The sequence below is a fragment of the Sebastes fasciatus genome, chromosome 17, assembly GCF_043250625.1.
Source record: "Sebastes fasciatus isolate fSebFas1 chromosome 17, fSebFas1.pri, whole genome shotgun sequence".
In the NCBI taxonomy this organism is placed as follows: Eukaryota; Metazoa; Chordata; class Actinopteri; order Perciformes; family Sebastidae; genus Sebastes; species Sebastes fasciatus.
This window is the reverse complement of record NC_133811.1, coordinates 7,228,543-7,251,181: the sequence shown is the minus strand read 5'-3', so window position 1 is coordinate 7,251,181 and position 22,639 is coordinate 7,228,543. Positions and strand designations below refer to the sequence as shown.

At 40.1% G+C, this 22,639-nt stretch overlaps 1 protein-coding gene across 1 annotated transcript; it reads left to right on the top strand.

Moving 5' to 3' along the window:
• The first annotated feature begins 1,938 nt into the window (after nt 1–1,938).
• On the top strand, nt 1,939–22,220 carry cpsf1 (cleavage and polyadenylation specific factor 1). The gene is made up of 38 exons (XM_074613923.1): nt 1,939–2,126; nt 3,382–3,547; nt 3,649–3,676; nt 3,774–3,907; nt 4,003–4,083; nt 4,201–4,352; nt 4,736–4,882; nt 5,067–5,206; nt 6,143–6,253; nt 6,372–6,465; nt 6,549–6,636; nt 7,030–7,182; nt 8,177–8,228; nt 8,767–8,840; nt 8,935–9,009; nt 9,139–9,219; nt 9,491–9,586; nt 9,681–9,866; nt 9,996–10,137; nt 11,079–11,257; nt 11,454–11,593; nt 12,537–12,717; nt 12,828–13,034; nt 13,125–13,214; nt 13,300–13,446; nt 13,600–13,752; nt 13,979–14,095; nt 14,400–14,490; nt 16,083–16,167; nt 17,829–17,970; nt 18,313–18,465; nt 18,644–18,820; nt 20,334–20,400; nt 20,485–20,532; nt 20,618–20,773; nt 21,527–21,656; nt 21,759–21,897; nt 21,981–22,220. The coding sequence occupies exons 2-38, from the start codon at nt 3,404–3,406 to the stop codon at nt 22,026–22,028; spliced, it is 4,428 nt and encodes a 1,475-aa protein (XP_074470024.1). The 5' UTR covers nt 1,939–2,126; nt 3,382–3,403; the 3' UTR covers nt 22,029–22,220.
• Nucleotides 22,221–22,639: the final 419 nt, after the last annotated feature.

The window sequence follows — 22,639 nt, the reverse complement described above, 5'->3', positions numbered from 1 at the left end:
TAAAAATAGGCTACTGTATAGAATATTTGCCCAAGAGACTGTATGGTAAAATGATTGCACACAGCAAGCCAACAAAAAAAAGGAAAATGCAGTAGTCCTCTACCAACCTGTTTGGTACCTCAATGAGATAAGATAAAATAAGATAATCCTTTATTAGTCCCACAGCGTGGCAATTTGCTGTATTACAGCAGCAAAGGGGGACAGTGAAGACAACAAGAGGCATCAGTAAAAAACAAAACAAGATCTAATATATAAGCAAGTAAACATAAAGATATAGTAAGTAAACAGTAAAGACACAGGACATTAAAAAAAACTATATTGTAGAAGTATAATTTAACTGTAAATGTAAAGCTTCATTGGGCCTGCTGTTTCACCTTTAATCAAATCAAATTAATTTGATGTGACATTTGCACAACATTTTGCTTTAGACGGGTACACTTTTTTATTAAATTGCATCACACTGAATTGTTTTCTATATGTAGAATTGCAACGGTTTCTTAAAGGGATTGTAACGGAAGAGACAGTGAAATTAATAATGTAAAGAGTAATTTCTGTATATTTTGTCCTTCTGCTAAATTGCAGCAAATAACCAGAGACTAAAGGGAGGGGATCCCTGAACTGAAAGGAACATGGTGGATCTGCATCTGCATCTTTATATACACTCTATGATCTCCAACCTCAAATTATGAAGGCTTTTGCTTTGAAAAAGTATTCATTTAAATTTTGCTTTAAATAACTAAACTAAACCTGACTTACTAAAAAAGCATCACAATAATTTGTGAGACTGCCACAATGTGTGTTTTAAAAGATATTAAAAACTAGAATATACAGTTTGGTCCCTCGATGAGATAAGATAAAATAAGATAATCCTTTATTAGTCCCACTGTGGGGAAATTTGCTGTATTACAGCAGCAAAGGGGGACAGTGAAGACAACAAGAGGCATCAGTTAAAAACAAAACAAGATCTAATAAATAAACAAGTAAACAATAAAGATATAGTAAGTAAACAGTAAAGACACAGGACATAAAAAAAGACTATATTGTAATTTCTGTATATTTTGTCCTCCTGCTAAATTGCAGCAAATAACCAGAGACTAAACTACCCCTTATTTTTCCAGGGATCCCTGAACTCAAAGGAACATGGTGGATCTGCATCTGCATCTTTATATACACTTTATGATCTGCAACCTCAATTATGAAGACTTGCTTTGAAAAGGTATTTATTTAAATTTAGCTTTAAATAACTGAACTAAACCTGACTTACTAAAACATGACAATACTATGTGAGACTGCCCCAATGTGTGTTTTTAAAGATATTAAAAACTAGAATATACAGTTTGGTCCCTCAATGAGATAAGATAAAATAAGATAATCCTTTATTAGTCCCACTGCGGGGAAATTTGCTGTATTACAGCAGCAAAGGGGGACAGTGAAGACAACAAGAGGCATCAGTAAAAAACAAAACAAGATCTAATAAATAAACAAGTAAACAATAAAGATATAGTAAGTAAACCATAAAAAAACAGGAAATAAAAAAAATACTATATTGTAGAAGTATAATTTAACTGTAAATGTAAAGCTTGCTTTTTCACTATTAATCAAATCAAATTAATTTGATGTGACATTTGCACAACATTTTGCTTTAGACGGGTACACTTTTTATTAAATTGCATCACACTGAATTGTTTTCAACCTCAAATATGAGGACGTTTGCTTTGAAAAAGTATTTATTTAAATTTTGTTTTAAATAACTAAACTAAACCTGACTTACTAAAACATGACAATAGTAAATTGTATTATAAATATATATATTTATTTATACATATAAATAAATGTATAATTTTAATTTGTGAGACTGCCCCAATGTGTGTTTTAAAAGATATTAAAAACAGTATTTGTTCAAACTGCGGGGGGCAGCAGCACACCTCGGAACAGCCACTCTGCCGGAAATGAAAAGGAAGAAGAAGAAGAGCGAGGCAGCGACAACACAGAACGACAGCTAGCCTAGCGTTAGCTTACCTGGCTACCTGATAGCCATCTTAAGCTAGTAACAAACTATGACACCCTGAATGTAAACAGAAGAAGGAACAATAAAGCTACAGACTCTGATAACGTGTTTGAAATAGGTACGTTTACAAGTTTAATTCATATAGTAGACAAATAGTCCGGTGCAGCGCGCTGTGCCATGCTAGCTAATATGCTAGCTAGTATGCTAACTACAGACAGGAACGTTAGCGCGTTGCTAACGTAGCTCGTTGCTAACGTAGCGCGTTGCTAGCATGGCCATACATCCATACATTCGTTATCTGGAGATAACTCGGTGGAGACCTTCACATTAGCTTAGTCCTAACAACATGACTAAATGGCTGTGGTGTTACTTGCTTCTCTGACTAAACGTGGACGCTAGCTATCAGGAGGAGGCTAGTTATCCAGCTAACTAATGTTAGTTGGTAGATTAACGGTTTAAGCTAACTGACGTTTATCCTGCAGGGATGTTCTTGACGTCATTAAGAAGTGCTTTTACAGGCTGTATATACTGTACAGCTAATCACAGTAACATGTAGTATATGTGTTTATGCAGTCTATGATGTCAGTAGATCATAACACGTTTACTGGAATGATAACAAATATATATATTGGCATTGGCTATAAACTTTTATTGAAGGGTGTAGTGCTATGTTTAATCTGGCATGTAGTTTATCACACTATTCACTAGATATAGCAGTTCAGCATGGTTTCACACTGCTAAGCCAGTGATCACGAGCCACTCCAGTTTACTTTGGATGAATGAATGAAAGACTTTATTTCGAATATAAAAATAAATGAAAACAGATACAAAATAATAACAAACAAAACAAGAGTAATAGTGTCCGAAAAGGGAGTAGGTAGAAGTACAACTTATATTTCCCTACCCCTTTCTCACTTCTCCTCCAATAACTCATATATCATAGAATGATAATATAATATAATATATAAACTATCCCAGATTTATTTACATCCCAAATTAAATATATGAACAGCATCCCAAGTTTATTTACAACCCACATATCCATCTGGAGTTAAAAAGTAGATATAAACCAACCCCTAACACAACTCTTCCTCAACCATATACCTCCCAAAAATATATTTTTTTGTATAGCTTTTTAAAGTGATTTATATTTGTGCTCCGCTTCTACCCATCCCCTAACCCATTCCACAAATCCACCCCACAGACTGAAATACACATACTCTTCTTTGTTGTACGAACACAATGCTTTTTAAAATTAAATTTTCTTTGGAGGCAGACTTTGAAAATACATGTTTGGTTTATATTTTAATTAATGAATTAATAACAAAGTGGCGTACAGAGATGATGTTAACATGACTGTTGTCACCTCTCAGATGCTGAGGGAACCCTTCCAGGATGTATGCCGTGTACAGACAAGCACACACACCCACTGCGGTGGAGTTTTCCGTCTACTGCAACTTTATATCCAGCAAGGAGAAGAATTTGGTCGTTGCTGGAACGTCTCAACTGTTTGTCTACAGGATTATTCATGATGTGGAGGTAACCATAAGTCTCCACTTGATTTGTTTCATTGCGCCAAGTTTTGAAGTACAAGCATAACATTTTTTTTCTGATATATGATATTTATGTCATCATTTCAGAGTACATCAAAGGCTGACAAGTCTTCAGGTATGTCTAGACGTCATACGCAAAGTATACATTAATGAATGATATAAAATCAGTGCCTTTGTCGTCCAACTTCACACTCTCCTCCTCCTCCCTACAGATTCCAAATCTCGAAAGGAGAAGCTGGAGCAGGTGGCATCCTTTTCTCTCTTTGGCAATATTATGTCCATGGCCAGTGTGCAGCTTGTTGGAGCCAACAGAGATGCACTCCTTCTCAGTTTCAAAGATGCCAAGGTATCATTGTCTAAACTGTTCACTGCCTAACTGAATTATAAACTGCCTAAAATTGTTTTTTGACTGTCCTCTGGGTGTGTTTGTTCTCTCAACAGTTGTCTGTAGTGGAGTATGACCCCGGGACACACGACCTCAAGACTCTGTCTCTCCATTACTTTGAGGAGCCAGAGCTTAGAGTATGTAGAAACTAAAATATGTGTTCAGTAGCATTATCTGTTTAAATTATAGTAAATATTGACAGGCACAATTGAACAAATTGTTTTATTAATTTGCTCTCTTTTTTCAATTTTCAGGATGGTTTTGTACAGAACGTACATATTCCCATTGTCCGTGTAGATCCAGAGAATCGCTGTGCTGTGATGCTCGTTTATGGCACCCAGCTTGTGGTGTTGCCATTCAGGAAGGACACTCTAACTGATGAACAGGAGGGTGGAGTTGGAGAAGGGTATGCCTACAGTCCACTCTGCTGATTAATGTCTTTTAGAGTCTGGTTGACACTTGTATCCTAAATCCCTCACAGCACCACAAATGTTTACATGTCGATTTCCAGTGGGACTGAAACCTTATCATGGTTTTTGTTTGTACCAAATGTGTGAATTTCACACCCCTCCACCTATTTTAGTTGTAGCTGTTTGTATTGTAGTTGCCATAAATGTATATCCATGGTTAGAAGAACAAAAAAAGGATGGATTCAAACATTTGAATACAAATTTCCACTTTTATTCTGCTGGTCGATAGTTATCTAATCATGTCTGACACGAATAGATACTCTTTAATGATTACTATACACATGAATATGTAACTTCTATCACTGTCTCTCATCTACAGACCTAAATCCAGCTTCCTACCCAGCTACATCATTGACGTCCGTGAGCTGGACGAGAAGCTGCTAAACATCATCGACATGAAGTTCCTCCATGGCTACTATGAGCCCACGTTGCTCATCCTGTTTGAGCCCAACCAGACATGGCCTGGGTCAGTCCACCACATTATCAGCTATAACAACCACCGTTTCATGTTTCATTCAAGTCTAAATTAAGTTTATTGCAAATAGTGGCTTTGTTTACTATAAATATGGCCCTGACTTTTTTACTTCTCATTCTTTAGCATGCCAATTTTGATTTAATGTATAACTTCTATTTTCTGATCATTCTGCCAGGCGTGTGGCTGTGCGTCAGGACACTTGTGGCATTGTTGCCATCTCCCTCAACATAATGCAGAAGGTTCATCCTGTCATCTGGTCTCTCAGTAATCTGCCTTTTGACTGTACGATGGTCATGCCTGTTCCCAAGCCAATCGGTGAGCTCAGAGAATTCTCTCTTTTTGACACTACTTATGAACAGTGTGGTCGCTAAGTTCCCAGTCCACCATGAAGATCATTTCTGTTGGAGTGTTAGATATGAATTTAATAAGGCTGTCAATCGATTAAAATATTTTAATTGCAATTAATCGCATGATTGTCCATAGTCCATAATGACGGTTAATTGCAGATTTTGTATCTGTTCAAAATGTATCTGAAAGGGAGATTTGTCAAGTATGTATTACTCTTATCAACACTGGAGTGAGAAAATACGCTTTCTTTATGCAAATGTACGTATATATTTATTATTGGAAATCAATTAACAACACAAAACAATGACAAATATTGTCCAGAAACCCTCACAGGTACTGCATTTAGCATATTAAAAAATATATGCTCAAATCATAACATGGCAAACTGCAGCCCAACAAGCAACAACAGGTGTCAGTGTGCTGACTTGACTATGACTTGCCCCAAACTGCATGTGATTATCATAAAGTGGGCATGTCTGTAAAGGGGAGACTCGTGGGTACCCATAGAACCCATTTTCATTCACATATCTTTAGGTCAGAGGTCAAGGGACCCCTTTGAAAATGGCCTTGCCAGTTTATCCTCGCCAAAATTTAGCGCAAGTTTGGAGCATTATTTAGCCTCCTTCCTGAAAAGCTAGTATGACATGGTTGGTACCAGTGGATTACATAGTCGTCTAGTTTCATACGATTTTAGGATCTTCAATCTTCACGGTGGCTTGTGGATTTTTAAGAGGTTAAGAGGTTTTAGTGCGTGAAAGAAATTAGTGGCGTTAACACAAATTTGCGTTATTACCGTGTTAACTTTGACAGCCCTAGAATTTACCCTATGTGAGGAAGTGTGCTGCATTGCTAAAGTGTTTGTTGTTGTTGTTGCTTCTTTCATCACATGTCAAATCTCTTTAGGTGGTGTGGTGGTGTTTGCAGTGAATTCATTGCTCTATCTGAACCAGAGTGTTCCACCGTACGGAGTTGCTCTCAACTCTCAGACAAATGGCACCACAGCGTTCCCTCTGCGTAAGCAATACCATCAGAAACACACACCTGTACAGGTATCTTTGATATCTGGCCTTGTTACTTTACATATTAATATTCTGTAATGCTCATCACTAGATAATGTGTCTTGGTTACCCAGGTGTGCAGGAGGAAGTGAGGATCACTCTAGACTGTTCCCAGTCTGACTTTATTGCCTATGACAAGATGGTCATCTCTTTGAAAGGAGGAGAAATGTGAGTCTGTGAAAGCACCACCAGAACGTACATAAACAATGGTGTTAGTTAATGAATCTTCACTGACTGTTGTTGTCTTGCAGTTACGTGTTGACCCTCATAACTGACGGCATGAGAAGCGTCCGGGCTTTCCACTTTGACAAAGCTGCTGCCAGCGTCCTGACGACCTGCGTAAGTTCTGCCTGTAACTGTGAGCAATGATGGTTGGATGAGACAGGAAGTCTCTATCTTAAACAAATACCCTTTTTTTATGTTTCAAAACAACACAATAGCACACAAAACACTGGAGGGATTAGGGTTTGACTGACTGGGTTTTCAAAACTAATACCAGTACTTTAAGATTAAAGCTGCCGAATGCTACAAATATGACCATTTTTACACCAAAAATATATGAGCTGTGAGATGAAAAAACGTCAGACTTTACCCAAAAGCCACAGGTATTTTCTTATATCTGGCTGACCTTTTAGGGTATAAAGTAAATACTGGATATCCACTAAATCTGTCAGCTTTTAGAGGATTTAGAATAGAAACTGATGCCTCACACTCTGGGCTTCCCTCTTCCAGATGGTGACCATGGAGCCCGGCTACCTTTTTCTGGGTTCCCGTCTCGGAAACTCGCTGCTCCTGAAGTACACGGAGAAACTTCAGGAGACGCCACCAGAGGAGGGCAAAGAAAATGAGGACGGAGAAAATGAGGATAAAGATAAAGATAAACAGGTACGTATGTGACTGCATAAAATGTGACTTTTAATACAGGGGAAACCACTTATATGGATCAAGAAGCTTGGGACAGAATCATTCCTATGTAAATGCTGTTTAAATAATATGCTTATAGTAATCGAGTATTCCGCTTAGAGTGTTCATTTTGGGTCTTTTCATATATGACAACATATGGAAAAACATTTTAAAGCTATGTTAGAGTAACGTTAATTACATTTTTGTTTTGCTTTTAATTTACTCCCTTGATACTTTGCCTCACTGGCCGGCTGGCGCTGCATGCACATTGAAATCATGATGGGGGAAAAAGAGAGTCAATTTCTCTCAATGAAAAATGAATGCGCACGGGGAAAGCACCTGTGGTTGAAGCCGCCCTTGTCCAGTGGATTGATAATCCCTGGTCACGTAATGCCCCCTTAAAGTAAAACTCTGCAGATCCTCAACCAGCTCTGCGCTACTGCAGTTGCGGGCAGCAGTATGCAGACGAATGGCGCCCGCCTCCCCTCCATGCTGCTCACTGGGTGAACGAGCAAGGAGCCCCGGCAAAGGGGCGCCGTTCATCTGCATGCACCAGCCGTGCTGCAGTGACACAGAGCCGGCCAAAAACGGCAGTACCTCACCCTTGATGAGGGAAAAGGCAGAAGAATGGGCAGAGAGCATGTAAACAGCGAAGCGGTCCGTTCAATTACTTTGTATAAATATAGAGCAAAAATAAAGAGCAAAAAAATAATTGGTTATAATATTCATCCGCTCATAGTGATCTATTTGACCTGGAGGTTTCCACTGTATAGCCTTTTGTTGTGAAGCACTGTTGAAATGCCATCTTTATTTCCACTTGATTTATGCTTGTGTAGTCACTGCAATTAGTTTAGATAAGGTGCTTGTCAATCTTTCAAAGTAAACATGTACAGCACTCACTGCACTTGGAAGGATTTTAGTTGACAGCTCGTCTCCAACATAGCCTATAAACTAAATCAGCGCTAATGAATTCCAGGAAGAACCACCGAGCAAAAAGAAGCGAATGGAATCTTCCACCAACTGGACGGGTATGTTCAAATTTCATTTTTGATATGTGCTAGAAATGTGTGTGTTATCTGCCAATCCAGGGGTCGGTGTTTTCTCACATCACATCCGATTTATCATTTTAATCAAAACATTTTTTCTTAAAAACAAACTAGACCTAAAAAAAGTCAAAGGAATTATTATCGTTCACCATGCTTAACTTTTTTTTAATACAGTAAATAAAAGATGCCTCTTGAAAATAATGTTTTGTATCCCTAGATAAAAAGCACATTTGTAAAATTGATTAAACCTGTGTTGTGCACATTGTGCATTCTCTGAGAACTTGCACTTTTACTGTGAACTACGGGAGCTCGGGGAAGTGACAGCAGTTCCGTATCATAATTATCATAGTTAAAGTGAAAATCAGTTTTCATTTTTAAACATGAATTTGAATTGATTGATGAAATCAATTTATCGCCCACACCGCGACCCTGAATAGGATAAGCGGTTACAGATAATGGATGGATGGATTTATCGCCCAGCTCTATGCCAATTGTGTTTCACTCAGCTTTGTTTTGTCAGATGAGGTGGATGAGATAGAGGTGTATGGAAGTGAGGCTCAGTCAGGCACTCAGCTGGCCACCTACTCCTTTGAGGTAAACAAAACAACAACAACCCAGAGCTTAATTGCCTTTTATGTAAATGCAGGTCCTTTGTGGAAGGTGACTGATTTTCTGTGTTTTCATACAGGTGTGTGACAGCATACTCAACATTGGACCTTGTGTGAATGCCTCCATGGGTGAACCTGCCTTCTTGTCTGAAGAGGTATTAAAACACAATTAAAACACTTTCTAGCGTCTCTGTAGATTGGTTACTGTAGATGTTCCCTATCACTTGTTTTCCCAAGAATTGTATTTTGAGGTTTCTGACTTGTGATGTTCATCTTACCCACAGTTCCAGAACAACCCCGAGCCTGACCTGGAGGTTGTGGTATGCTCTGGCTACGGCAAGAACGGTGCACTGTCTGTACTTCAGGTAAAACCTCCCACTGATGTTGTGTGTTGTTTTAATGCACGATGCATGATAAATGTTACCGCACCATCCTAAAAACCTGTGGTCGTGAGGGCCATCTGCCACAGGTCCAGTGATGGTGCTACAGTAAAGTCTGGGTCTACCAGGGCTGCCTCAGAGAACGACGGAGTAGCCTGTAAACACTCAGACACAAGCTCAGTTTGCCTGGAAATGCACATTGTACTGCCTCTGACTTTTACTTGCTTATTGTAATTTGTTTCCTTTCTGTTCTCAGAGAAGCATCCGACCCCAAGTAGTCACTACGTTTGAGTTGCCAGGTTGCCACGACATGTGGACAGTCATCTCAAATGAAGTCAAGGAAGACAAAAAAGTACTGTGTCTTTCTGCTAAACAGCCTCAGGGTTTCACTCTAATGAATGTTTGTTTGTTTTTTGACAGTAAGATGTTTCTCGCTCTTTTCCCAGGCTGCAAAAAGCGATGATTCAGAGGACGGGACTGAGACAGAGACCGGTGAGGATGGTGAAGAGGGAGAAAAGGACAAGGAAGAGAAGGAGAAAGAGAAAGTGGAGGAGGAAAAGCCAGAGCCTCCTCTGGAGGATGATACGAAGAAGCACGGCTTTCTCATTCTGAGCAGGGAGGATTCAACCATGGTAAAAACACACGTTAATACACTTGAATAGAACTCAGTTAACGCTAGGGAAAAACTAAACCTATCTATGATATCATATCATCTATCATTTGGGTGTTACCTAATGGGCCTTGGCTGTATTTTTGTGCAGATCCTTCAGACAGGTCAGGAGATCATGGAGTTGGACACCAGTGGTTTTGCTACCCAGGGACCCACTGTGTTTGCTGGAAACATCGGTGACAACAAGTACATCATCCAAGTCTCCCCCATGGGTATTCGGCTACTGGAAGGAGGTAAGATAGGATAATGTTAGGTTAAAAAAGTGATAATTATATTTTTGCATTTAGTTGTTGCAGTAGCAAATTATGCAGAACGGAACCAGATAAAAAAAAAAAAAAAAAAATGAATAACAAAATAAATGACTCAACAAATGAATAAATAAATATATCATTAAATGTAGCAAAAATAATATTAAAAATAAATGTAGCCATTAATTAACTTATAAAATGTGACATAAACTGATATTTCTGTTTTGATTTGCTTCCTAATTTATTTACTTCTTATTAATTCCCCTTTTTATTTACAATTCTGTTTAGTTTGACCTTTTATTTATTTATGTGTTTATTTTATAAATTTTTAAATGTATTTATTTGCATAATGAGGTAGCGATGCATGAAGACGTGTAAAGAAATGTATAAAAAAAGAATATAGAAATAAATAACTTTGGGGAAATAAATAAGGGGTGAAATGTAGAGGAAAAATTGTGCATAAATCAATAAATACATAAATAAATACACACATTAAAATTTTTTAAAATAAATGCAAAAAAGTAAATAAAAATAAATGCAAAAATGAATAAATACATTTAAAGATTTATAAAAATGAATATATGATCAAATAAAAGGCACAATTAAACAGAAGGGTAAATAAATAAGGCAATTAATACAAAGATAAATAAATAAAGAAGCAAATTAAAACGTACATTTCAATTTATGTCACATTTTATCAATTAATTAATGGCTACATTTATCTTTAATAATATTTTTGCTGCATGTAATGACATATTTAATTGTTTATCGAGCCATTTATTTTTGATTTTGGCAAGTTCTGCGGTCCATAGCAAATGGTTGCAGGAGTAAAGAAGGATACATGCGTAATATTAAAGCAAATTGAAGGCATTAAACATATTGGCAACCTGTTTCACTGACATGTTCTCTTTTAATTCTGCTTTCAGTGACGCAGCTCCACTTCATCCCGGTGGACTTGGGCTCTCCCATAGTTCATTGCTCCGTGGCGGACCCTTACGTGGTCATCATGACTGCTGAGGGGGTGGTCACCATGTTTGCGCTCAAGACCGACTCATACATGGGGAAGACTCACCGGCTGTCCCTGCAGAAACCACAGATCCCCACTGTGAGTAAATCATGCTCATCAGTCCTTTTTTAGAGGCTTTTCATTAGACAAATACGCCCCCTGCTGGACAAACTCTAGCAGCATCACTCTGCTCAATTGTGTGCAACATGCAAATGTGCAACATCATCACACTCCTTCATTTAGCAACTGGATTTATCTGTAATTAACTTGTATAAAACCGCTCATCATTCAACAGCAATCACGCGTGATCTCGCTGTGTGCTTACCGAGACCTAAGTGGAATGTTCACCACAGAAAACAAAGTGAGCTCCTCCGTCAAAGAGGACACCGTCATCAGGAGTCAGTCTGAAACAGAGACCATCATCCACGACCTCAGGTAAGAGCATCATCTCCATACCAGAAACACACAACCAGTCGCCACATGTCCTAGTTAGTTATGAATTGATTGATGTTATAGAGATAATTCAGGTGATTTTACGTGGGGTGTATAAGGTACTTTTCACCTACAGTAGATGACGGTCGGCACGCCCCGAGTTTGGAGAAGCAGACAGGAGTTACCACACGGAACCAAAGCGTTGTACTGCTATGGACGCGGGCAGCAGCAAAACTTATTTTAGCCACCTAAGAGAAAGGTCCACCTAAAAAAGTCAATATCTGTTTAAGTTTACGACATATTTAGAAATATTTTTGCTGGTTTAACTTGCCGTGAGACAGCTGTACAGTCTATGTTTCCGACGGGGAACTGAAACCGTTATCTATGCTCTCGCCAAAGCAACCAGACTCCGAAAAATGTTATTTTACCTCACAGAACACGAGAGTTGCTGGTCTGCCGCTGCCTCAATCGGTTAGTTTGTTTGTGTTACTGTGTGACTTTGGTTTGTTCAGATTCACCAAAGACACATATTAGCACAAACTAACCGATCGAGCCAGCAGTAGACCAGCAACCCCTGTGCTCTGCGAGGTAAAATTACAGAGTTTTTCAATAGAGTCTGGTGGCTTTGGCGAGAGCATAGATGGATACAAGGGCTTCGGTTCCCCGATAGAAAGGGTTGTCTGATGGCAAGGTAAAGCGGTGAAAATATTCTAAACATAGCGTATACTTTTATTAATGTTTTTAGATGGCTAAAATACGTTTTGATGTCGGCCCCATCCACAGCAGTACATTGCTTTGCTCCCGTGTGATAATTCCTGTCTGCTTCCCCAAACTGGGGGCGTGCCGACCGTCATCTACTGTAGGTGATACACTGTCTATGGATAAGTACCTCATACAACCTCACTTCAAAAGACACCTGAACCATTCCTTTTTAATGTGTGCGTAGTAACGCAGTGGACGATGAGGAGGAAATGCTGTATGGAGACTCGAACGCCAGCGCAGCGCATGGAAGGGACGAACTCGGCCGCAGCTACGGAGGACAAGGGCTTTTTGGAAGCGACGGAAGCTCAAGCAAAGCAGAACCCAGCCACTGGTGCATTATCTGCAGGGAGAATGGTGTAATGGAGGTATGGGGGTATATGTTACATCATAAGAATGTATACACTATATTAATCAGCATGTTAATGCTGTTTCTATACTTGCTTTTGTTCACAGTCTTTGTTTTTTATTTGAACAGATCTACCAGCTCCCAGAATGGCGATTGGTGTTCCTGGTGAAGAACTTCCCAGTTGGTCAGAGAGTGCTAGTGGACAGTTCGTCTGGCCAATCAGCAGCACAGGGAGAGGGCAAAAAGGAAGAAGTAACACGTCAAGGAGATATCCCCCTCGTCAAAGAGGTGTCTTTGGTTTCCCTCGGCTACAATTACAGCAGACCATATTTACTGGTGAGTGTTTTGTTTGTGTTTCACTGAACACAAAATATAAATTTGAAAGAAAAACAGGGTATAACAAAAAGTGTTTTTCTTGTTTTCTAGGTCCATGTGGAACAGGAGCTTCTGATCTACGAAGCGTTCCCGTATGATCAACAGCAGCCACAGAACAACCTGAAAGTGCGCTTCAAAAAAGTAAGAGCTAACACTGATAAGGATGGATTCAATCATGTGAAAAACTTGAAGTGAAATCTTAACTGTGCTACTTTACTCTGCACAGGTGCCCCACAACATTAACTTCAGAGAAAAGAAGTCAAAGCTTAAGAAAGATAAGAAGGCGGAGAGCGGCGCCACCGAGGAGAGTTCAGCTGTGAAAAGTCGGATTGCCAGATTCAGATACTTTGAGGACATCTCTGGATACTCAGGGGTGAGGAAGCACTTTTTTTATTTTAGAACTTCTTATTGCTGCACCAGCACTATTCGCAAAAAACTAGGTCGACAGACGCTCACCGATGTCCGACCGTCCGCTTAGTGTGTCAAGGTCTAAAATAGCTGCTCCACATTTCCTTGCTGTCCCCAGGTGTTTATCTGCGGCCCGTCTCCTCACTGGATGCTGGTCACCTCTCGCGGAGCCATGAGGCTTCACCCCATGTCCATCGATGGCTCCATCGAGTCTTTCTCACCCTTCCATAACATCAACTGCCCAAAAGGTTTCCTCTACTTCAACAAACAGGTACACAGAGGACACACACTCACTTTGGTAGTGATAGAGCAGGTATTTGTATTGTTCTCTTCTCTGACAACTCCACTATGAACGGAAACAACACTTACGTTTTTTTTGGATGAGATTCCACATAAGTTTGAATGATAATAATTATTGATGTTCTTAGTAGTAATGATATTATTATTTCAGTTCTCAGTGTGTGTGTGTGTGTGTGTCTGTGTGTGTTCTCCCACAGGGCGAGCTGAGGATCAGCGTCCTGCCCACCTATCTGTCCTACGATGCCCCTTGGCCCGTCAGAAAAATCCCACTGAGGTGCACCGTCCACTACATCGGCTACCACGTCGAATCCAAGGCAAGGCTCCTCTCTCGCTCAGCCCACACAGCACCAGAGGCACCAAAAAGCAGCGACGTGACACAAATTCAAGCTGAAACACATTCCCCCGGACTCGCACACCTCCACTTGCATAACGCGATGCAAAAATAAAAAAGCGTATCGATCGAGCCGCTTTGAAAAGTTTGAGATGAAAGCCCTCTGGCCTTAAAGTTTTCTCACTGCGAGAGAAAAAAAAAAAAAAAGTCAATGAGGGTGACTTTGACGGGATTAGTCTTTGATGTGAACTTTTTCTGTCCGATTTTGACTTTTTTTTCCCTCTTAGGTGTATGCAGTGTGCACCAGTGTGAAGGAGCCCTGCACACGCATCCCCAGGATGACTGGAGAGGAGAAGGAGTACGAAACCATAGATCGAGGTCAGACATGAACACACACACACACACACACACACACACACACACACACACACACACACACACACATACATACACACACACACACACACACACACACCTATTGTTTACATTACTGGTTCCCAACACATTTAAATTAATTTTAGAATTAATATTAATGATCATTTAATTATATAAATGTGTATATCCTCCTAAGACCCGGCAATTCATTTTTGTTGTCTGCGGCGGACAGTAGGACTTGTTTCTTCTCATTTTCAAGCATTTTCCGTACTTCAGGAAACTGAGTGAGACAGAAAGGATTATGTTAAAAATTATTGAAAGAGAGTCAGACATTGAGATGAGGAGGAAGAGAGCCAGGTCGTAGAGCAGGTTTTAAACTTAGTTTTATATTTGTTTCTCAATATTCATCAAATGAGAGAAAATTCAAATGATCTGATGTCCGCTACAAGGGAGCTGACAGTCTTTTTTTCATACAACTGAATCCTCCATGTCAAGTTTGCACTTGGATTGTTAGATGAAGGGCATTTCAGCCTTTTGTCCCTGTCTTTTAGCTAACTGTTTCAACATCTCAAATTACTTTTAGCCATTATTTCAACCATATATTCATCTTTTTAGCTAAATATTTCAACTGTTTGTACTAGGGCTGTCAAAGTTAATGCCAATAATTTTTTTAACGCAACTTGCGATTCCGGAGGTTGTATCAGACTAAGTTTTAAAGCTATAGAGAAGATACTGCTATCATATGAAACTACAGAATCTAAGGAATACATTGGTACCAATGTAACACTAGCTTGTCGCGAAGGAGGCTAAATAATGCTCCAAACTTGGCCATTTTCAAAGGGGGTCCCTTGACCTCTGACCTCAAGATATGTGAATGAAAATGGGTTCTATGGGTACCCACGAGTCTCCCCTTTACAGACATGCCCACTTTATGATAATCACATGCAGTTTTGGGGCAAGTCATAGTCAAGTCAGCACACTGACACACTGACAGCTGTTGTTGCCTGTTGGGCTGCAGTTTGCCGTGTTATGATTTGAGCATATTTTGTTATGCTAAATGCAGTACCTGTGAGGGTTTCTGGACAATATTTGTCATTGTTTTGTGTTGTTAATTGATTTCCAATAATAAATATATACATACATTTGCATAAAGCAGCATATTTGCCCTCTCCAATACTTGACAAATCTCCCTTTAAGGTACATTTTGTACTGATAAAAAATTTCATTAATTTGCGATTAACTGGACAATCATACGTTAATCATGATTAAATATTTTAATCCATTGACAGCCCTAGTTTGTACATTATCTTTAGCTATTTATGTATAACTATGTATACATTTCTTTTAGCTGACTCTTTTACAACTGTTTATATAAATTGTTTGGTAAAGCATTTCAACCACTAGTTAGACTTCTTTTCACACACTTTCGATCGCCGTGCAGTCAACCTTTCGTAGCTGCTAGTAGACTGATATTGTGACATTTACTAAAGGTCAGCATTGCACCAATTTGTAATCCTACTTGGCTGTTTATTTTCCTCCTCAACACAAACATGTGGATACATCACTATTGTTTCTCCTGTGTCCCCCCCATACAGATGAACGGTACATTAATCCTCAGCAGGAGAAGTTCTCCATCCAGCTCATCTCTCCAGTCAGCTGGGAGGCCATCCCCAACACACGGTAACAGCTCTTCTCTTTATGCATCGCCACCCCTTAGCAAAATCAATAAGAAAGCCTTGTTTTAATAGACATTAGGCACCTATGAATCAAGAGGTACACACTCTTTTTCTCTGCGCCAGGTCGTCCCGGTGGAGGCTTTCGCTGCTTTTAGAGAATTATGGTGTTTGACAATCTTGGATCATTTATCCAAGCTGTAGAGACCGTTCATTTAGTCCCACATGGCTGCTTTCCCTCATTTCACTTCAGTGAGGGTCATTTGGAAATGTCGGGTCATTTATCCAAGTCCCTGGTCATTTAGTTGCTCTGCGTTATCATTACCTACCACTGTGAGCGCTTTTCTGTGAAGAGCTGAAGCACATAAGTGTGTAACTGGCTTGTAGTGTTTCAGCATTATATTCTACGTCGGGGTACTGATTGAATGTGAAGATGTATCGCTATCTTTCCTGTCAAAGCACATTTAGATGTGTTATTATTATAATGTGAAGAGATGGATCAGTGCTAGGCTAACTTAGCTTTGCTTTTTACTTAGATGTAATATTAAAGCTGCATTCACACCAGATCCAGCAGTGCGGTAAAAAATACAAGTTTTCCCATTTATTTTGAGTAGGGAGGGGTAGTGCGTTTGGGCAAAAAACAAGTTGAAACAGAATACATTTTTGGAGAAGCGCAGCCCGACGTCACGCTGCGACGGCCAATCACCTAACCGCCGAGTCAGTGAGAGAATACAGTTAACATCACTGCCTCTCGCTGCCATGGGAGGGGGGGGGGGGGGAACAACTTTGGTACAAGAAAGTAAAAAAAAACTATGAGGGTAAAAAACCAAACACATGCTCGTTGGACCAATTCTGTGGGGATTTGGTAGCTTGTTTCCTGCAACAAGCTCAAGCACTCCGTCTTTTTCTTGTCTAGCTGCTGTGAAATGAATGTCAAGATCATAAAAACGATCTGACAGAAAACAATAATCCATCCTTTTTCTACCCTTTCAAATTAGTTGACAGATGTAGCTCATGCTCATGCTTCAGAGGATGCAGCCGTGACACTGGTGTGCTCTCTCTTGAGTGTATTTGAGTTACCTACTGGAGCATCCTGTTTAGAGCTGCAACGATTAATCAATCAGTTGCCAACTATTTTGATAATCGATTAATCGGTTTGAGTCATTTTTGATTGCAGTTTCTTAAATGTGAATATTTTCTTTCTAGTTTTTTTACTCCTCTATGAAAGTAAACTGAATATCTTTGAGTTGCGGACAAAACAAGATATTTGCGGACGTCATCTTGGGCTTTGGGAAACACCGATCGACATTTTCCTCCATATTCTGACATTTTATAGACAAAACAACTATCGATTAATCGACGGATTAATCAAAAATGAAAATACTCATTAGTTGCAGCCCTATGACGTATAGTAGGCTATTTGAACAAAAGCAGGACCAGGACCTTTTGCTTGTATTTGCTATAGGCAGCAATAACAACTGGAAGCTAAGAAACAAAACAGGCAACGGCACAAAAGAAAAAAGGGTCAGGCAGCATGAGGTCAATACCGTCTCACAGGAGCAAATTTGTGGCAATGATGTAATGTGTAATCTTAATTATCAGACAAAGAACGCCAAAGTATTAAATGGTGTGTGAATGGACCCTGACTCCACTCTCTGTCTCCGTCAGCTTCGACCTGGAGGAGTGGGAACACGTGACCTGTATGAAGTCGGTGCATCTGAGGAGTCAGGAGACGGTGTCCGGACTGAAGGGCTACATTGCTGCAGGGACCTGCCTGATGCAGGGGGAGGAGGTCACCTGCAGGGGCCGGGTGAGCAGCACACGACACTACCACCACACTAGGTGTTGTCTATTTGTACAAAAGGGCCTTCTCAGTACCCACATTATCATGGGAATAAAGCCATTTTATTGTCCTTTCCTTATAATGTAATGTGTTTTTGTCGTACCTATTGTTGCTGCCGTGTTTCGATGTTTTTGTCGTTAAGTGTTGGATGCTGCTGTTTGACCCTGTCTTGGTCTCAACTTGTAAAAGAGCTTTTAAATCTCAATGTGGCTTCCTAATTAACCAAAGGGTTATGTTGAGGTTATGATGAAAGGGGCTTAAGATACGAAAACACCTGCTGATCGCTTCTCGTTTGATTCTTTTGTTCAGATCGTGATCCTGGATGTGATTGAAGTCGTGCCAGAGCCGGGCCAGCCGCTCACCAAGAACAAGTTCAAAGTGCTGTATGAGAAGGAACAGAAGGGGCCGGTGACGGCGCTGTGTCACTGCCACGGTTACCTGGTGTCGGCCATCGGACAGAAGGTCTCAACCACACTCTTGCATTACAACTCTGAGAATTCACATAGCTGGAATTAGAAAAACCACTGCTGTCTCATAGTAGATGCTAGTATCTACTGAACTGTGCTAGAAATGAATTTGGAATTAGCTGAAGTATTGCATGTAAAAAAGGAAGGTTGTGAGTTCCTCCGTGTTCCTGCAGATCTTCCTGTGGGCCCTGAAGGACAACGACCTGACGGGGATGGCCTTCATCGACACTCAGCTCTACATCCACCAGATGTTCAGCATCAAGAACTTCATCTTGGCTTCCGACGTGATGAAGAGCATCTCTCTGCTCCGCTACCAGGAGGAGAGCAAGACGCTGTCGCTCGTCAGCAGGGTGAGGAAATAACTCCACTGAGTTGATTCAGTCAAATTGAGTTTATGTGATTTACAGTATCATAATTATAAAAGTGATAGTTTGTTGATGAAAATATTTTCTTCAGTGTCTGAGGTAGAAAAAGAGAATTTTCAATAACTGCAGGCAATTAGTTGATCTCATACAGTTAGAGTTTGGGCCAGATTCTTACAAATAAGCAGGTTGTATTTGAGTGTAGACGAAGTTTAACTACAACTTGGGCTAGGTTTTAATACCGGGAATACACATCCAAACTATTTAAAAACTCCAGGAAAACGGGAAAAACAAGTTCCTTCTAGGCTTAAAAAAAATAGGCTGATACGTCCAAAATATACGTATTACTGAATATTATTGAAATGCTGAAGTCAAAATACAGAAATGTTCTGTTAAAGCTAGGGTTGGTAATGCTGAGAAACTAGCAATAGTACGCTAGATTTTAAAAATGATCCAACCGAAAAACTCAGACCAGTGTTTCCAACTCTTTTCCAATGAAAGTAGCGAGCAGCACTAGCTCCAAAAGCCCCTAAATCTAGCGATAAAAGTCGCCAAGTCTGCAACACTGACAGTCCGTCCCTTCAGGCCTCCCTTCAAAGTCACTCCACCAAAAATTATCATAATGAACATGGCTATTAGTGCTCACAGCTGTCAAGCTGGCAGCTTTTGAAAGACTCCGGTGACGCGCAATGAGTGCACAAGCTGAGTGCAGGCAGGCAGGAAGCAGGCAGGCCGTTCATTCATTTCATCGGAATTCTTTCCTGTTTTTGGTCAGAGCATTTGATTTATTAATTGCTGTCGGGATGAATTTCAACTAATGTAACAACATTTTTGAAGAACACTACCGATCCTACCTTTTAACTTTGAGTCACAGTTGACTTTATTACTATATCTAACATTGCTTGGCTATTACAGAAAGCTCGCAACCAGCAGCCTCTGAACGCTGACAGAATATGAGATTTCATAAAGCTTCATAGAATGACTTTGAATGTCCGCTGTCCTCAGCAGACAGATCGCAGGCAACGAACTTGGCAATTCATATTCCACACAGCTTTGGCGAAGTCCAAGCTGCATGCGTACGTTACGTTCATTCTAATGTTGATTGACATAAGTGGCTCTTTTGCCTTAATAATAATAATTATTATTACCACCACGAAATAATCCACTAAAGTGGTCAGGTTGGGAACCCATAGATTTATGTATATTTCTCTAAGTGTTGCTTGAAATATGACCAATGCGTTTCGACTGTAGCTGAAGGTCTATCTTAAAAACAAAGTCCCAGGATTCCCAGTGTAGTGTGAATCCCTGTTGTGGGCTGCAGTACACTCAATAGAGTGTTTATTGATTAAGAGGTACAAGTGAATATTGACGGTGTGTCTCCGGTGGGTATTTGGATTCAGTCGAGTTAATCTTGAAGAGAGCAGCTCTGGCAGCCGGAGATAACTCGGGGACTGTAGCTGTCTGTTGGGATTTAACTGTTGTCCTATTGTCTTGGCGACAGGATGCGAAGCCCCTGGAGGTTTACAGCATCGAGTTCATGGTGGATAACAACCAGCTCGGATTATTGGGTAATGTTTGTAACGACCTTAGGAAGCAAATTCAATTAAATGTTCTCGTGTTCTCATTAAGCTTTTCTTTTCTTTTCCTTTTAGTGTCCGATCGAGACAAGAACCTCTATGTATATATGTATTTACCTGAAGGTACGTAATTATATGTAATTATGTAATGTATTCACAGTGTTGATTCACATCCAGCAGTCATGTAATGTGTGGTTTGCGGTTACAGCTAAAGAGAGCTTCGGAGGAATGCGCCTGCTGAGGCGAGCCGACTTCAACGCCGGAGCGAACATAAACACTTTCTGGCGGATGCCGTGCAGAGGACCTCTGGACACTGGCAGCAAAAAGGCTCTGACCTGGGACAACAAGCACATCACGTGGTTCGGTAAGTGGCCGGGACTCTTGTCCCGCATGTTATAGCTAACGGCTTTATTAGAGTACACTGACTTTATTCTGTCAGCTGATGAGCCAGCTGGGTCAAGGACAGTTAGCATCCCAAATGGGATGCAGAGAAAGTAGATTCTTCTTGGCTACAGTTGATTGAGAAAGTTGCTATTCTGTCAAGTCAGCACATTTTGGACGTGGTATCCGAGAATGAAAATCAAAACTTATACATGGGGGAGATTATGGAGTTCAATAGACTCGACACTAGAGCTGCACGATCATGGCTAAAATGATACACACGATTATTTTTGATCAATATGGAGATCACAATTATTATCCCGATTATTCAAATATTTTAGGGACCAAACATTTTTTTTGTAAGTTTTATGGAGTGATAAAAAGAGATATACTAAATCTCCTATATAAAAAACTTTGACTCTAATATGTCAACAAAATGAAACAAGAATTTTGAACCTGACTTCATCCAATGTTCCGATTTTTGTCGTGGAATTCTATGCAAATAAGCGCATATTTGATTAGTAATCAAGTGCAAATAATCAACTGAGGAAGTTTCATGGTGATATCTATAAGTTATTTTTGTTACACTATTAACCTGGGGTGTCTCCCCTTAATAAAAACACATTTTTTACTGTTCCGATCAGCTTTTCTAAATCTAGGATTGAAATCCTGCAACTGATGAAAAAGTTAAAATATGTTAAATGTTTTAAATGTGTTTTTATCTGTGTTGCCACAGCAACCCTAGACGGAGGAGTTGGCATGCTCCTCCCCATGCAGGAGAAGACGTATCGCCGTCTGCTGATGTTGCAAAATGCTCTGAACACCATGCTGCCTCATCACGCTGGTCTAAACCCAAAGGCCTTCAGGTTTGCATCCGCCTGCAGTACTCGTCACACATTAGAAGAAGGGACGTGACAGGTTAATTTGATGTTTGACATATAACTGACCCTTTTCTATCCTGCGTCCAGAATGCTGCACTGTGACAGACGAAGCCTGCAGAACGCCGTGCGAAACATCCTGGACGGAGAACTCCTCAACAAGTACTTGTACCTCAGCACGATGGAGCGCAGCGAGCTGGCCAAGAAGATTGGTACAACGCAAGACATAGTAAGTGCACCAAAACAGAAGCGAAGACGCAGCGAAGTCGTTTTTTTTTCTTATTCTAATTTTCATCCTCTTTTCATCACCAGATCCTCGACGACCTTCTGGAGATCGACAGAGTAACAGCTCATTTCTGAGAGCCACATTCCACACGTCAAGTCCACTGTACGCTGTTTTATATTGAACGGAGAAAACATTTTGTTATCGCCATCTTTGTGCAAACCTGATTTAATTTTCTTACTCGTTAGATGAAAAAAAAGAGGGCAGCCATGTTTTCTTAGGATATTTTGTATAAAAACAAAAAAATCAGTAAAAAGTCATTTACACAAGCTTTGTGTGTTTGTGTGTTTATTGAGTTTTAAAGGAACAGTGTGTCGGATCTGGTGGTATCTAGCAGTGAGGTTGAGATTGCAACCAACTGAAGCCTCTCTCCTGTGTGCCAAGCGTGTTGGAGAACTACGATGGCCGACGGGAATGGCCCTCTCTAGAGCCAGTTGTTGTAAGAGTAGCGTAGACGGCACTGAGTTACGTTATGGACTATGGAGTTTGGTTTGTCCGTTCTGGGCTACTGTAGAAACATGGCGTACTCCGTGGAGAGGACCCGTTCCCTATGTAGATATAAACGGCTCATTCTAAGGTAACAAAAACACAGTGATTTATATTTTCAGGTTGATTATACACTAAATAAAACATAGTTTTATATATACTGTTACATACTGGTCCTTTAAGTGATAAAGACAGGGGTGCC